At 48.2% G+C, this 16925-nt stretch overlaps 1 protein-coding gene across 6 annotated transcripts in view; it reads left to right on the top strand.

The window, feature by feature from the left end:
- The window catches only part of CCDC136 (coiled-coil domain containing 136), a 48064-nt gene that overhangs the window by 12072 nt on the left and 19067 nt on the right, over nucleotides 1-16925 (top strand). For 3 of the 6 annotated variants that reach the window (XM_083700631.1, XM_083700630.1, XM_083700628.1), the window contains exons 2-3: nucleotides 2121-2366; nucleotides 4893-4967. In XM_083700631.1, coding sequence (XP_083556757.1) covers nucleotides 2121-2366; nucleotides 4893-4967 — 321 coding nt within the window. Of the gene's footprint in view, nucleotides 1-2102; nucleotides 2367-4892; nucleotides 4968-16925 lie in introns of all 6 variants that reach the window. The other 3 variants (XM_083700629.1, XM_083700626.1, XM_083700627.1) reach the window with 1 other exon arrangement.

The raw sequence follows: 16925 nt of genomic DNA, 5'->3' as shown, positions 1-16925 counted from the left end.
TAAGTACGCAACCAGAGGTACCACTGTAATTATTATTTATACCCCTCCCATCTGGCTGAGTTTCCCCAGCCACTCTGGGCGGCTCCCAATCGAGTGTTCAAAACAATACAGCATTAAATGTTAAAAACTTCCCTAAACAGGGCTGCCTTCAGATGTCTTTTAAAAATAAGATAGCTACTTATTTCCTTCACATCTGGTGGGAGGGCATTCCACAGGGCAGGTGCCACCACCAAGAAGGCCCTCTGTCTGGTTCCCTGTAAACTCACTTCTCGCAGGGAGGGAACCGGCAGAAGGCCCTCGGCGCTGGACCTCAGTGTCCGGGCAGAACAATGGGGGTGGAGACGCTCCTTCAGGTATACAGGACCGAGGCCATTTAGGGCTTTAAAGGTCAGCACCAACACTTTGAATTGTGCTCAGAAACGTCCTGGGAGCCAATGTAGATCTTTCAAGACTAATGTTATGTGGTCTTGGCGGCTGCTCCCAGTCACCAGTCTAGCTGCCGCATTCTGGATTAGTTGTAGTTTCTGAGTCACCTTCAAAGGTAGCCCCACGTAGAGCGCATTGCAGTAGTCCAAGCGGGAGATAACAGGACCCCCTTTCTTTTATTTCTAACCTTAAAATTGGGCCTGTGACTCAGCTGCTGCTCAGAGGTTTTCAGCAAATTCATAAGAAATTGTTGCTGATGCGTTAATTTATATAAAGCATAAAGCCAGGATAGCTTTGCAAGCGCAAAAACCAATTGCACGAATATTAAAATATAAACACCCATAATTAAAATGCACGATAAAGCAATTCCATTAGAACATTACAGTATAGGCACCCATAATTAAAATAGGCAAGGAAGTAATTCCGTTAGAACAACACGGTAATTAAAACAGAAGTCTGGGTTGGAGAACTCTAGGGAAAAGCCTGCGTAAATGGAGGGGGTGATTTTAAAAGCCTGCAGAATGACAGTGTAGATGGGGAAGAGCAGTGGCTCAGAGGTAGAGCGTCTGCAGAAGGTTCTGAGTTCGATTCCTGACACCTCCAAGTAGGACTGAGAATGCCTTCAATCTGAAACTCAGACAATACTGGACTCGATGGACCAAGTGTCTGAGGCACCTTCCTGTTGCTGGAAACCCCAGGAGGGGAGGGGGTGTTCTTCTGGGCAGATCCTGCTTCCAGGTTTCTCCCCCTCCTGCTTCCAGCCAACAGAGGACACTGGGGTTATCCCCATATGGGATAGATCCCCATGTATATACTTTGTAACTAAGTCTGCCTTCAGGGATCCAACTGTGAACTGATGATGTGAGTAAACTTCTTTTATATACTTTACACAAGATTGTGGTGTGTTTATTCTTTTAAGAGGGACGTGGGTGGCACTGCGGGTTAAACCACAGAGCCTAGGACTTGCCGATCAGAAGGTCGGCGGTTCTAATCCCCGCGACGGGGTGAGCTCCCGTTGCTCGGTCCCTGCTCCTGCCAACCTAGCAGTTCAAAAGCACGTCAAAGTGCAAGGAGATAAATAGGTACCACTGCGGTGGGAAGGTAAACGGCATTTCCGTGCGCTGCTCTGGTTCGCGAGAAGCGGCTTAGTCCTGCTGGCCACATGACCCAGAAGTTGTACTCCAGCTCCCTCGGCCAGTAAAGCAAGATGTGCGTTGCAACCCCACAGCCGGTCACGACTGGACCTAATGGTCAGGGGTCCCTTTACCTTTACCTTTAAGGGAACGTAGCAGGAACCTGATAGTGAGAGGCTTACACGAGCCTGCAACCAGTTATCCGCTGTGTGTTTAAAAGGGGAATGTAAAACTCTGCTAAGTAACGGAACTTGCTAGCGTAAGTTAGGAAGGATATGAATAAACAACATATCCTCTCCTACCTACCTGAATGTTCCCACACATCTGCCTCCTGTTGAAGTTCTTCTTGTCTGCCAGACGATGGCGAAAGCTGCTTGCGTTAACATGATAGGCGGCTGACTCTCCTTCCTTAGAGGTTTATAAGCAGAGGTTGGATGGCCAACTGCAAGGGATTCAGTACTCTCAGGGGGTTGGACTAGATGACCCCCGGGTGTCCCTCCAAACTCTACGATTCTCCTCTCCCGTTCTGCCTTTTGCTGACAGAGGTATGTTTCCTCCCAGGTGAGGTGGAGACCCCCAATGTCGAAATAAACGAGTTGGAGGAGGAAGATGAGGAAGATGAAGAGGAGGAGGAGGAGGAGGAGGACGAGGTGGAGGTCAGGAACTTGGACTCTTCGGACGACGAGAAAGAGCCGGACGAGGAGAAGCAGCTGGAGTTGAGAGCCCAGGTGATGCGTTTGTTGGACGAGCTGGAAGAAGTCTGGGAGGTGGCCCTCAAGCATGAAGGGGATTCCCTCGAATTGCAAGGTGGGTGTCTTGCCTCAGGGCTGCGGGGTCCCTGGAACATGCCAATTTTTTCAGGTCGTGTTAATTTCCTCCAGACGACCCACTTGTGGAGCGATCTGCTTGCACAAATCTTATGCAGAAAGTGAGATCATATGTCTGCTCTTTGGTATGCGTTCGCACAGACTGGCTTATGGTTCTGAAAGTGGGTGGTAGCCCCCCCCCGGGGGTCGGTGAGATTACCAGGTGGTGCCAAGGGGGCAAGGGGGAAAGCAGAGAGGAGGCCAGAAGTGTAAATGACGCTCAGGCTATGAAAAGTTGGATCAAGTCCATGCATTTTATGCCCATCATTAAATTAAAGGTAAAGGGACCCCTGACCCCACGATTAGGTCCAATCGTGACCGACTCTGGGGTTGCGGCGCTCTATAGGCCGAGGGAGCCGGCGTACAGCTTCCGGGTCATGTGGCCAGCATGACTAAGCCGCTTCTGGCGAACCAGAGCAGCGCACGGAAACGCCGTTTACCTTCCCACCGGAGCGGTACCTATTTATCTACTTGCACTGGCATGCTTTCGAACTGCTAGGTTGGCAGGAGCAGGGATCGAGCAACGGGAGCTCACCCTGTCGAGGGGATTCGAACTGCTAACCTTCTGATCAGCAAGTCCTAGGCTCTGTGGTTTAACCCACAGCGCCACCCGTGTCCCTCATCATTAAATTAAGTTGCTCTAATTATGTTATCTCCCGCTTGGACTACTGCAATGCGCTCTGCGTGGGGCTACCTTTGAAGGGGAACCGGAAACTACAACTAATCCAGAATGCGGCACATTATTGTGAAAATCTGGACAGAAAAGTTTAGCCAATTTCTGCCTGGACTCTGCTTTCATCTGCAGTATTCCGGGTATGTCTAGGAAATTCTGGATGTACGGCAAGCCTAACAAGGCCCCCATTCAACCGCCTTAAGGACTTCACTCTGGGTTTGTGTAGGAATTTCCTCTGAGTCTCTTCTTCCTCAGAATTTATCCCACAAGGCAGCAGGTAGAATTTAATACAGTGGCACTTTGGTTCTCAAACGCCTTGGTACTCAAACAGCTTGGAACCCAAGCACTGCAAACCCAGAAGTAAGTGTTCTGGTTTGTGAACTTTTTTCAAAAGCTGAACGTGCTCTGTTTGGAGTGCCGCACTTCCGTTTTGAGTGTTACGCTGAGGTCTGCATGTTTTTGCTCTTTATTTTCTGTTTTTGCAGCTTTTTGGTTTTGGTTTTGTCAGAGGCAGAGCTAGCTCCTCCGGCACATGGAGCGGCACACATGCTGTGCTCCTGCGGGCAGGGCTAGCCGCCCATGGGGGCAGGGTGAGGGGCAAGTTTCCTGGGGGGCACCCATGGTGATGTCACCCCCCCGGGATGACACCTCGGGCGGATTGCACTCCCCGCACCCCCATTCCTCCGCCAGTGGTTTTTGTGACTGTGTGGAACCCAGTTCAGCTACTGATTGATTGTGTAACTGCAGTACATTGTTTATTGCTTTCATTTTATGGATCAGTGGTCTTGTTAGATAGTAAAATGCATGGTCATTTGCTGTTTTAGGGGTTGTTTTTAAAAGTCTGGAACAGATTCATCCATTTTGCATTACTTTCCATGGGAAAGTGCGCCTCGGTTTTGGAACGTTTTGGTTTTGGAACGGACTTCCAGAACGGATTAAGTTTGAGAACCAAGGGACCACTGTAAATGGTAAAGGTGCAGGCAGCTTTTAAGCAACATTGCGCAGGGACTGCCAAGCTCAGCCTTGGTTCCCCAGAGAGGATTTCACTTTGCTTCTGTAACGGAAGCTGGGGTTTCGGAAAGACAACTGTGCAACACAGATGTGATGGCCTGGGATTCCGATTCAGAGGCTGAACCAGAGGAATCCCAGCCTGCACAGGAGTCCCCGCCTCCAGGGCCGGCTGAACTGGGGCAAGGCCTAGATTCTGAGGAGCCTGCACCTGTGTCAGATCCTCAGGAGCAGGCACCAGGTGAAACCATTCTGGCCCCAGAGGTGCTTGAGGACTCAGTGTCTACAGGTGCGCCTCCTCCGGGGCCCAGTAACCCTTGGGCCTCTCCTGAACTGCAGAGGCTTAGGGCAGAGAGGCGAAGGGAACTGGTTGCTCCCAGGAGGAGTGCTCGCCTTAAGGCCAGGAGAGGCGGGGCTCCAGGGGGCCGGGACCGCCCCTGGCCTCAGAGAAGATAAAGGCCAGTCAGCCCGGTCCCAGGTTGCGGGAACAACGTCGTTGTTGGCTTCAGACCTTCCAGTGTTCCTGTTCCCTGCCCGGCCTCCTGCTTCTGACCTTCCAGCATTCCTGTTCCCCGCCTGGCTCCCTGTTTCGGACCTCGCCTCTCGTCTTGTGAACTCGGACTACGATAATGGTACCTTCCCCCCGGGACCAGCACAACAGAGGAGCCATAGCAAGGAAGGTGATCTGCAGGTTGCTTTTGAGAAGGTGGAGCTCCTGGCTTTTGAATTTGTAGCTGCCTGCTCAAAAGGGTTAACGATTGATTCTGCTTTTTCTCTCTGCGGCAGGGTTGCTGGAAGACGAGAGACTTACCAGTGCTCTGCAGGCTGAAACCTTCACGAAGCAGATTCAGAGACTCCAAGGTCAGTCCTGGCCTCTGTGTGTCTTTGTTTGTGTGTGTAATGAATTGATTTACTGATCTAATGCAATTTTATTTAATGTGTAAATATGCCACATTTTCCCGAGCTGGGATTCAAGGCAGCTCCTGACATTTGAAAACTTCACTATAAAATAGCGGTAAGCCAAAAAGACACAACACGTAAGGAAAAAGGGATGGGGTTGGAGAAGGAAAAATAAAATGCAAGCGTAGGCATCTGTTATTAACAGTTAAGGTTCTTACTGGAACCAGCAGGGATGGGAGTGGTTCATGGAGCCCAGCGTGTTTTAACTGTTTACAATTCTGAATTTTAAATTGTTATAACCTTCCCTGGGACCTCCTGGCGGAGAGCGTGGAATAACTTTGATGCTGGGGATGATAATTGCAAAGTAAGAAAAACTAGTTGAAAAGGATAGCTAAAATGCGTCAAAGCACATTTAGAAGCAGGAACTGAAAATATAATTTACTCTGACAGCAGGCCAGGCATCAATGTTGTCTAGACATTGGTTTCCAAAGACCTGGCTGAACTGGAAGGTCTTAGTCTGCCAATGGAAAGATAATAAAGAGGGAAAATTCTAATCTCTCCTCAATATGGGAGCAGCCGCAGTAAAGGCTCTGGTCTCACGTTGCTACCAGCCGTGTTTCTGAAGTCGAGAGGCTGAGAGGAGATTCTAAAGGGCACTGGCATAGATGTGAGCCTGTCACTGTTGCCAGGGTTTGATTTGGTCTAAAACTGCTCCGTTGTGTCTCGGAAGCCGTTTCCTCCTTCCGTAAGAGCTCAGGCAAATTGGTGGGGGACTTTGTTGGTGTCAGAAGTGGGATGTATCACTGGAGGGAAAGAGTCCTTTGCCCAGCCCCAGGTGGGGAGGACTCCCTGGTCCTGAATGGGGTAACTGTGCCCCTGAAGGACCAGGTGTGCAGCCTGGGAGTCATTTTGGACTCACAGCTGCCCATGGAGACGCAGGTCAGTTCTGTGTCCAGGGCAGCTGTCTACCAGCTCCATCTGGTACGCAGGATGAGACCCTCCCTGCCCGCGGACTGTCTCGCCAGAGTGGTGCATGCTCTGGTTATCTCCCGCTTGGACTACTGCAATGCGCTCCACGTGGGGCTACCTTTGAAGGTGACCCAGAAACTATGACTAATCCTGAATACGGCAGCTAGACTGGTGACTGGGAGTGGCTGCTGAGACCACATAACTCCGGTCTTGAAAGACCTGTACTGGCTCCCAGTACATTTCCAAGCACAATTCAAAGTGTTGGTGCTGAACTTGAAAACACTAAATGGCCTCGGTCCAGTATACCTGAAGGAGTGTCTCCACCTCCATCATTCTGCCCGGATGCTAAAGTCCCATACAATTCCAATAATTGCAAATTCAGTTGCTGCAATTCCACAGGCACTCACACACGTAAATGGCAAATGTAGAAGAAAATCCTACGGATACTAGAGAGGACCTGCAAGTGGGTTAAACACCTGTTTGTAGCACCGTAAATGCAAAAAATAAAATAAAAAACAAAATCATAACTGCACTGTAAAATATGGGGAAAGCAATGAATGACATTAGAATTAATTGCACAACGGTCTCAAACTCGTAAATCGGCAGCAAAACATTTTTTGGTCCCTTCTTACCGTATGTCTGTTTTGGCAGCGATACCGTGAAAGCCAATTTTTGCAAGGTCGCAAATTTAAGCTGCGCTTTAACTTTTTCGGAATTTGGGGGGGAACTGCGGCTTATATTTGGGGCCAATACGGTAATATTCTAGTGTAGATCATTTTGGCTTTGTAATTGATCTTCTGGCCCCATTCCAAATGCAAAAGTGGGGTTGGGCTAGATGACCTTTGGGAATCCCAACCAGAACTCTACAGTTCTGCGAAGGGTCACCCCTTTGTCCCCGGTTGCGTCCCCTCTCCTCCCGCAACTCCGGCTTTCTTCCTCCCCAGTTCGCTCGTCGGCCTTTTGATGTATTTATATATATATATATTTACAATAATATTTATTAATTTTCAATAGACATAACAAAAAAGAAAATATGCAACAACACAATAGAGAAGTGAAAAAGAATAACAGACTTAAAATACCTGTCAGGGAGCTGCCATCAGTGCCGGAGGGAGAGAGCAAAATCCGGAGGGATTCCAGAGAGCGTCCCGGGATGGGGAGAAGCAGCCCATCTTCTGGGGAAGGGAATCAGCGTAGCACCAGTGGAGAAGGGGAGCAGATGTGGGAAGTGGCGAGGCGGTCCCATGACTCCTTGCCGGGGACCAGCGGGGAGAGTAGGGTCCTCCGCTGCCTACGCCCTCCTTGCATAGAAGCCTTTCACGCAGAGAGAGTAGGAGGAGACTAGGCGTCAAAGAGCTTCTTTGCTGGAAGAAGTTTAAGAAATGCCCACTGACGGATTCTGCCAGCGATTGAGACAGCCACGGGTGAGTGGCTGTCCGGACAGAAAAGGTTCACTCAGGCAGCCCAGCCAGGTGTTTGCACCGGTTTACGCACGAGCAACCCCTAGAACCATTACAATACCTAAACAGAAAAAAAGAAACTCAATTAATTAATTAAAATTCATTTTCATAAACATTTTAGTTGACTTCCTCTAATCTCCTCCATCTGAATTTCCTCTTAATTTGAATGTAGCAGTTTCCAATATCATTATTTCATAAAACAACATTACAGTTGTATTCGAATTTCTTTACCTTTCTTATAGTACATTTTCTTATTTATATATTTAAGTCTAATTTAGTCCTAGGCCTGATTGGTTCTTTCAAGTGGTTACATATCTTTAATATTAGAATGTTTGTTCAAATAGTCTTTAAATTTCTTCCAGTCTTCTTGGTAGTCCTCTTCTTTCTGGTCACGGACCTTTTGATGTATTTATAGGCCCAATAATTCAGCTCCTTCTCGTTGGGCGAGTGTTAATCTGCGCAGAATGCTGCTATAAATAGCGTGGGCACTGTACGGAGGACGCCACGTGTCCCCAGAGCGGCAGGTGGCGAATCTATATGTGGCGATGCCGCCCGGGGCTTGAGCAATCCATGGGGACCGGGGATGGGTTCAGCCTCGAAGGGCTGGCGCAGGGAGGGACGGCAGGCAGGCAAGACGCTGGGACAGCCTCAGGACAGTTTGGGGTTCAGAGGAGGCCAACTGGTTCTTCCCCAGGTTTTTTTTTGAACCGAGCTTTGACCGCTAGGCGCTGCTGCCTCTTCTCGCTGCAACCTCCAAGATCCCCGGTAGTTGTGAGAGCAAAACACTGGGAAAGGATCTGGAGGTAGGAGTTAACCTCGCGGCCTTGTAAAGGTAAAGGGACCCCTGACCGTTAAGTCCAGTTGCGGACGACTCCGGGGTTGCGGATCTCATTTCACTTTATTGGCCGAGGGAGCCGGCGTACAGCATGACTAAGCCGCTTCTGGTGAACCAGAGCAGCACACGGAAATGCCGTTTACCTTCCCGCCGGAGCGGTACCTATTTATCTAATTGCACTTTGACGTGCTTTCGAACTGCTAGGTTGGCAGGAGCAGGGACCAAGCAATGGGAGCTCACCCCATCATTGCGGGGATTCGATCCGCCATCCTTCTGATCGGCAAGTCCTAGGCTCTGTGGTTTAACCCACAGCGTCACCCGCGGCCTGCTTTTTCAGGTTAAAGGTAAAGGTAAAGGGACCCCTGACCATTAGGTCTAGTCGTGGCCGACTCTGGGGTTGCGGCGCTCATCTCGCCTTATTAGCCGAGGGAGCCAGCGTACAGCTTCTGGGTCACGTGGCCAGCATGACTAAGCCGCTTCTGGCGAACCAGAGCAGCGCACGGAAACGCCATTTACCTTCCCGCCGGAGCGGTACCTATTTATCTGCTTGCACTTTGATGTGCTTTCGAACTGCTAGGTTGGCAGGAGCAGGGACTGAGCAATGGGAGCTCACCCCGTCATTGCGGGGATTCGAACCGCCGCCCTTCTGATCGGCAAGTCCTAGACTCTGTGGTTTAACCCACAGCACCGCCCGCATGAGAGCAAAGCACTGGAAAAGGATCTGGAGGCAGGAGTGCGCCTCACCGCCTTGACACCGATGCAAATTGAGGAGATCTACACCAGATGGAGCTCGTCTCCCATGCAAAGGCAGATGCCGTCCATCAAACCAACTCACAAATCTCCAGCACGGCTTTTGTTGGAGGGGCCCTCTTCTCTCTTCACGTCCTGCTCCGGGCTGCATTCTTTGAAATTCCAGTAAATCATAGAATTGGGACCCCAGGGGTCATCTAGTCCAACCCGCTGCAATGCAGGAATCTTTTTCCCCCTCCAATTTTTTATTCTGTTTATAACACAACTAAACAACACAAACAGAAAAACAAACAATACAAACAAATTCTTGTCTTATGCTTATTTTTTCCTAAACATTGTTAGGTGGGCTTCCCCAAGTCCCCCCTATCTGATTTTCATTACCTCATCTTTAGCAGTTTACATATATCATAATTTCTAACCATTTTTTAAAATCATGCTTACTTTTACCATAAAAGTCTTCACATTTTATCACTTACTTTAAAATAGTACTATTTTAAAATACATTGTCTTCTACTTCTAACCCTACAGCCTATATCCACTTCCAAAGCTATTCTAACATTTAAATATTAACATATTTTTTTCAAATATTCTTTAAGCTTCTTCCAATCTTCTTCCACTGTTTCTTCTCTCTGGTCTTGGAGTCTCCCGGTCACTTTGGCAAATTCCATATAGTCCATCATCATCATCTGCCTCAATGCAGGAATCTTAGCTAAAGCGTCCCTGACAGGTTGGCTGTCCAAGTTCTGCTTAGAAAACTTACAAGGAAGGAGAGTCTACCATCTCCTGAACTAGTCTGTTCCACTGTGGAACGGCTCTCGCCATCAGAAAGCTCTTTTTCTTGACGTTCAGTTGGAATCTCCTGTCTTGTAACTCGGAGCCACGGGTTCGGGTCCTACTCTCTGTTGCCAGAGAAAAGAAGCTCGCTCCATCCGCCATGTGACAACCTTTGAGATATCAGTTGAATGAAAATAACAGGAGGACAAGTACACACACCAAAAAGCAGAGCAGTATATCTGGAAGAGACTTGGGTCAAATAGGCAGAGGACGCTAGACCTTTAGGAAAGCCGAATTTCACATTGTACCACAAAGAGGGAGTCCTGTGTGTCTGCATTTGTACACATGTAAGATAAAATCCAAGGTACACGGGTGTTGCTGTGGGTTAAACCACAGAGCCCAGGACTTGCCGTTCGGAAGGTTGGCGGTTCGAATCTCCGTGACGGGGTGAGCTCCCGTTGCTCGATCCCTGCTCCTGCCAACCTAGCAGTTTAAAAGCACGTCAGAGTGCAAGTAGATAAATAGGTACCGCTCTGGCGGGAAGGTAAATGGCGTTTCCGTGTGCTGCTCTGGTTCGCCAGAAGCGGCTTAGTCATGCTGGCCACATGACCCGGAAGCTGTGCGCCGGCTCCCTCAGCCAGTAAAGAGAGATGAGCGGCGCAACCCCAGAGTCGGCCACGACTGGACCTAATGGTCAGGGTTCCATTTACCTTTACCTTTAAGATAAAATCCTAAGTGACATTGAGTTGCTTAGGTGCACCATGGGTAAAGACTTGTATTTCTAAATGATGACCTCCTGGCTTTATCTTTTTTATAAAGACCCTGCCAACCGATTACCCCGATGATGTCCTAGTTTACTACCTGCAGGGAAGATTTTTGTGTGTACGTCTATACGTTAAGAAACATTCAGAACAGCGCTGGCACCTGCAGTCTGAAGTGGCATAGGTAAAAAGGTAAAGGTAAAGGACTCCTGGATGGTTAAGTCCAGTCAAAAGCGACTATGGGGTTGCGGCGCCCCTCTCGCTTTCAGGCCGAGGGAGCCGGCGTTTGTCCACAGACAGCTTTCCGGGTTCATCTGGCCAGCATGACCAAACCGCTTTTGGCGCACGAAGGACCATGACAGAAACCAGAGCGCACAGAAACGCCATTTACCTTCCCGCCACAGCGGTACCTATTTATCTACTTGCACTGGCGTGCTTTTGAACTGCTAGGTTGGCAGGAGCTGGGACCGAGCAACGGGAGCTCACCCCGTTGCGGGGATTCGAACCGCTGACCTTCTTGGATCTCTTGCCTCAGGCATCACCTGAACCAAGTCTGGGGCCTGATCCTGAAGAGTCCCAGTCTGCACAGGTTCCCCTGCAACAAGCACCAGCTGGGCCGAGTCCGGGGCCTGAGCCTGCCCTGGCTCTAGATGCAGGGATGACCTCGTTGCCTTCAGCTGGGCCATCACCTACAGCTGCTCCACTACCGGTTTGGTCAGGAGAGGCTGAGGTGGCCTCGGGGTCTAGTAACCCACCAACGTCTCCCGAGCTGCAGAGACCGAGTTCTGAGAGAAGGAGAGACCTGAGTACTCGCAGGAGGAGTGCTCACCTTTGAGCGAGACAGGGAGATGAGTTGCCGGGGGATCAGGACCGGCCGTTACCCCGGCAGAGATAAAAGGCGGTCGGACCCCACCCTAGGTTGCAGGAGCAATGTTGCTGTTTGCCAGAACCTGCCTGATTCTGTGCCTGACCTAGCCTGGTTTCCTGCCTTGGCCCTGTCGGACTGACTCCAAGTGGAACCCTTGGATTCGGGACCGGACCTGGACCACGTGGCTCGGGTTAACCCCCAGCACACCACTCTGTGCAAAGTGGAAAGGAGCTGGCCCTCTGCTGGTCTTGGGGGCCAGCCGGGCAGATGCCCAGTCTTGCCACCCTCTGGGTACAGCCACCACACCTCATTTTGCAAAACTTGTAGTATGGCTCTACCAGGAATCAGTCGCTTTGGAGAAGAAGTGTGGAGTGACTCCCCAGGAGAGCATAAAGTAAAAGGTAAAAGGACCCCTGACCATTTGGCCCAGTCACGGCCGACTCTGGGGTTGCGGCACTCATCTCACTTTACTGGCCGAGGGAGCCGGCATACATCTTCTGGGTCATGTGGCCGGCATGACTAAGCTGCTTCTGGCGAACCAGAGCAGCGCACGGAAACGCTGTTTACCTTCCCGCCGGAGCAGTACCTATTTATCTACTTGCACTTTGACGTGCTTTGAACTGCTAGGTAGGCAGGAGCAGGGACCGAGCAACAGGAGCTCACCCCGTCGTCGCGGGGATTTGAACCGCCGACCTTCTGATCGGCGAGTCTTAGGCTCTGTGGTTTAACCAACAGTGCCACCCACGTCCCTTCCAGGAGAGCATACTTCTGAGTAAATGAGGAAAGGTGATTTCAGACCTCTTGAAACCAGCCCTGACCAACTTTCTTCTTGGCAAGATGCTGTCTGCAAAAAGACTCTCTGAAGCCAATTTTATCAAAGTAGCGTTGGTGAGCCAGACCCAATAGTTTTGGAGCTGTAGATTTTAAAAAAACATAGTGCTTTTTTCCTCACTTGATATTTATAGACCGGGTTTTAACAGAAGGGGGCTTGCAAGGTGTATTTAAAAATACAGTTTTAAAACGGCAGCAGCAGAGATGCAGGCTGTTCCCTATGTTCTGTGTGGCTGGGATTTCCCCCCCTGCCCTCTGACCTTTGGCAAAAGTGCCAGGTTTTCTTGCTTTATGCAAAAATCCTGGCATCTTTGGAGAAGGGCTGGGAAAAACCTGTGTCTTGAACATAGACAATGTGGAGCCAGATGGACAAAGGATTTAACTTGGCTGAAGGCAGCTCCCTGTGTCTTTAACAGTCATGCCTTCATGCTGTTGAAGAGAGAAAGAGAACAGGGCTCTGTTCTGGGGCTCTCAAATCCCTTGCTACAAAAACGCAAACTTTTGAGATCAAAACAGACACATTTCCCTGTAACCTAGGAATCCCATGTAAACACTGATGCATTTTGATTATTGTTGAATTGCTTGTTTTGAGTACTTGTGATGCTTGCAGATTTGACAAGGATAGTAATATAGAGAATTACATGGGTGGGGGAAAGCAACATGAGTATACACCTGAAAAATGTGTATTTTTATTTTTATTTTGCAACAATTCTGTTCATTAAAGTGCAAAATGACATAGTAGGATGTTCCAAAAAGCAGCCTCATTACAGTGTAAAATTAATGAATGTTAAAATGATGCTGGATTGAAAATAAGCGGCATTAGCAACAAAGTTAATAAGAATATGCAAAAATGAATACATAAAGGATGAAAATATAGAGTTATAATATGTTAAGATATAGAGTTAAGATAAATGAAAGAGGGTAAGGATTTGCTGATTTGATTATGGAAATGAGAATACAAAAATGGGAGGTGTGAGGAGGTCAAGGAAACAAGCTAATGAGTTTAAAGTTATAAAAAATGGATATTTTTTTTAACTATTCGTTTTTTGTATTTTGTATTTTATATTTTTATTTTTTATTTTTTATGTATTTTTGTATGTTTTCCTTTTTATCTTTTTCTTTTTATATGTTTTGTTCTTTTTTTGTGTATTTTGTAAACTTATGTCTTTGTAAAATCTCAATAAATATTCTATAAAAAAAACAAAAACAAAAAGCAGCCTCAGTAAAACTGCTGCTGCTATTATTATTATTATTTAAATCAAGAGCAGCGAAAGCTTCAGATCTTGGGGTCCCTTGGGAAAAAATGCCTACAGTAGACCCCCTTCTTGCTTGCCCTTGTACCCTATTACAGCACTGCTTCCAGCAACTTGGACATTTTAGACTACAACTCCGTGATGGGAATTGTTTGGTCTGGGTGTTCATTAATGTGCGGATGATACCCAGCTCTACCTCTTTCAAATCAGAACCAGTGAAGGCGGTGAAGTGTCCTGTGTGAGTGTCAGGAGGCAGTTGGAGGATGGATGGCGGCTAACAGATTGAGGTTGAATCCTGACAAGACAGAAGTACTGTTTTTGGGGGACAGGAGGCGGGCAGGTGTGGAGGACTCCCTGGTCCTGAATGGGGTAACTGTGCCCCTGAAGGACCAGGTGCGCAGCCTGGGAGTCATTTTGGACTCACAGCTGTCCATGGAGGCGCAGGTCAATTTTGTGTCCAGGGCAGCTGTCTACCAGCTCCATCTGGTACGCAGGATGAGACCCTTCCTGCCCACAGACTGTCTGGCCAGAGTGGTGCATGGTCTGGTTATCTCCTGATTGGACTACTGCAATGCGCTCCATGTGGGGCTAACTTTGAAGGTGACCCGAAAACTACAACTAATCCAGAATGCGGCAGCTGGACTGGTGACTGAGACCACATAACACCGGTCCTGAGAGATCTGCATTGGCTCCCAGTATGTTTCCGAGCACAATTCAAAGTGTTGGTGCTGACCTTGAAAGCCTAAACAGCCTCGGTCCAGTATACCTGAAGGAGTGTCTCCACCGCCATCGTTCTGGCTGGACACTGAGGTCCAGCTCCGAGGGCCTTCTGGCGGTTCCCTCCCTGCGAGAAGCGAGGTTACAGGGAACCAGGCAGAGGGCCTTCTCGGTGGGCGCACCCGCCCTGTGGAACGCCCTCCCACCAGATGTCAAAGAGAAAAACAACTACCAGACTTTTAGAAGACACCTGAAGGCAGCCGTGTTTAGGGAAGCTTTTAATGTTTAATAGGTTATTGTATTTTAATATTCTGTTGGAAGCTGCCCAGAGTGGCTGGGGAAACTCAGACAGATGGGCGGGGTATAAATAATAAATTATTATTATTACCCAAAACATCTGGAGGGCAGCAGGTTGGCAAAGACTGACTCAGAGCAATTTGGAAAATTCAGCCGGTGCAGAATTTGGCAGCCAGGTTGCTCACAGAAGCAAGATAGTTTGAGTGTATTACACCGATCTTCGCCTGACTGCTGCTTAGTTTCTGGGGCTGATTCAAAGTGCTGGTGTTGACCTACAAGGCCTCAAATGGCTCAGGACCACAACCCCTCAAGGACCGCCTCTCCCCATATGAACCGACCCGGACCCTGAGATCATCTTCAGAGGTCCTTCTTTGTGTGCCCCCTCCATGAGAGGTCCAGAGGTTGGCAACAAGAGAACGGGGCCATTTTAGTGGTGGCTCCCCATATGTGAGATGCGCTCCCCAGCGAGGCTCGCCTGGTGCCTTCATTACATCTCTTTAAGTGCCAAGCGAAAAGCACTCCTCTTCTCGCAGGCCTTTGCAGGGGTCAGCAAACTTTTTCAGCAGGGGGCCGGTCCACTGTCCCTCAGACCTTGTGGGAGGCCGGACTATATTTTGGAAAAATAAATAAATGCACAAATTCCTATGCCCCACAAACAACTCAGAGATGCATTTTAAATAAAAGGACACATTCTACTCATGTAAAAAGACGCTGATTCCCGGACTGTTTGTGGGCTGGATTGAGAAGGCGATTGGGCCAGATTTGGCCCCCGGGCCTTAGTTTGCCTACCCATGGACAACTTACTCCTTAACTTAAAGAAAACAAAAAAAGATTATTGTGGACTTTAGGAAATGTAAACTGAATATTCAGCCACTTATTATTGAGGGGAAGTGCGTGGAACAGGTCTCGATTTCTGGGAATGGAGTTGAGAGATGACCTAACCTGGGGAGAAAACAGCAAAGACCTGATGAAGAGAGCGCAGCAGAGGTTATATTTTCTGAGAATCTTCCAGAAAAACAATCTCTCAAAGGACCTGTTGATGGCATTTAACCATTGTTCTGTGGAGAGTGTATTAACTTATGGTCTATGTGTGTGGTTTGGGAGCTGCACGGTCAGGGAAAAAACAACGCTGTCCAGGGTTGTGAAGACTGCGGAGAGAATAATTGGGTGCACTCTTCCCACCTTGGATCAAATCTACACTTCCAGGTGCCACAAGAAAGCTGCAGAGATAGCGCAGGATAGTGCGCACCCCGGAAATGATCTCTTTCAGCTTCTGCCTTCTGGAAGAAGGTCCAGGGTTATAAAGACTAGGACCAGCCGCCTGAGAAACAGTTTCTACCCAAATGCGATTTTGGTTTTAAACACAGTGTAAGGAGTCTTTATGGGAGTATATTGGATTTAAAAATGGGGCATCAGAGTTTTTAGGGGGCTAACCAGGTTGGGATAGCTGGGATAGCAGGCTTGTTGGTTGCTGAATGTCTGGTGTAGATTTTTTCAATTTCGTTGTTCTGTATGGGACAACGACAATAAAGATTATTGTATTATTGTATCGTATGGACTACCGGTAAACAAACAATCTACGGCTTTTATGGTTTGTTGTTTCTGTTTGTTACTATGTTACGTCCATTTTGTGTTGTTGTACTATAAACCACCCCGTGACCCTCGGATATGAAGGTGTGATAGGAATTTTATGGTCTTAGATATATATTAAATGTTCATAAGTGTACCAACCCAGCACATACATAGATCAGCACAGGAAGACCGACCTGGAACCATTTTGACTCCTAAACTGAGCAAATGACCTTTTCTCTGCAAGGTCAAAGTGGGAAACCTCCCCATTGTCTTTTCCTTCACAAATCCTGTCTTAAGGGTATGTCTGTGTTTGAATAAGGTGTGAGCCTGTGACCTGGCCCAGGAACTAAGTATTTATCATTACAAAAGACTGGCCAGGCTCCCCAGGAAATACAATCAAGTAACCTGCCAGACAGGAGATAAACAACGACAAGAGTAAAACAACATTCAAATTTCTGTTTTAGACCTCCTTTTCTGTGATGTAGGTGTGATGTATCTGAGGGGTGGTCTTAGGTTACACCCCTTCTGTGATGTATATATGATGTTTCTGGGGGTGGTCTTGATCTACAGTGGCAATTTCAAAAGTCTTTATAATGCCATTTTTCTGGGTTCCTCCTCCTCTCCTGCGGATGAGGGGAACACCCTGTTGCAACAGATCAATAAAGATCCAGCTTACTAGCTGCTTTGCTTCTCAATATTCTCTGGTTGGCCCCTGTTATTTTCTCCTACCAATAGGGAACCTATGTAAGGACTCTATATGGGCTCTTGGGTACCCCATTAGGGAAAAAGGCTATTTTTGTTTACAACAAAGGGCAGTATAGAAATTCAATAA

This window comes from Podarcis gaigeae (assembly GCF_964106915.1).
Source record: "Podarcis gaigeae genome assembly, chromosome: 10".
In the NCBI taxonomy this organism is placed as follows: Eukaryota; Metazoa; Chordata; class Lepidosauria; order Squamata; family Lacertidae; genus Podarcis; species Podarcis gaigeae.
Note: the sequence above shows the minus strand (reverse complement) of the source record. Positions and strands in the feature narration are given on the sequence as shown.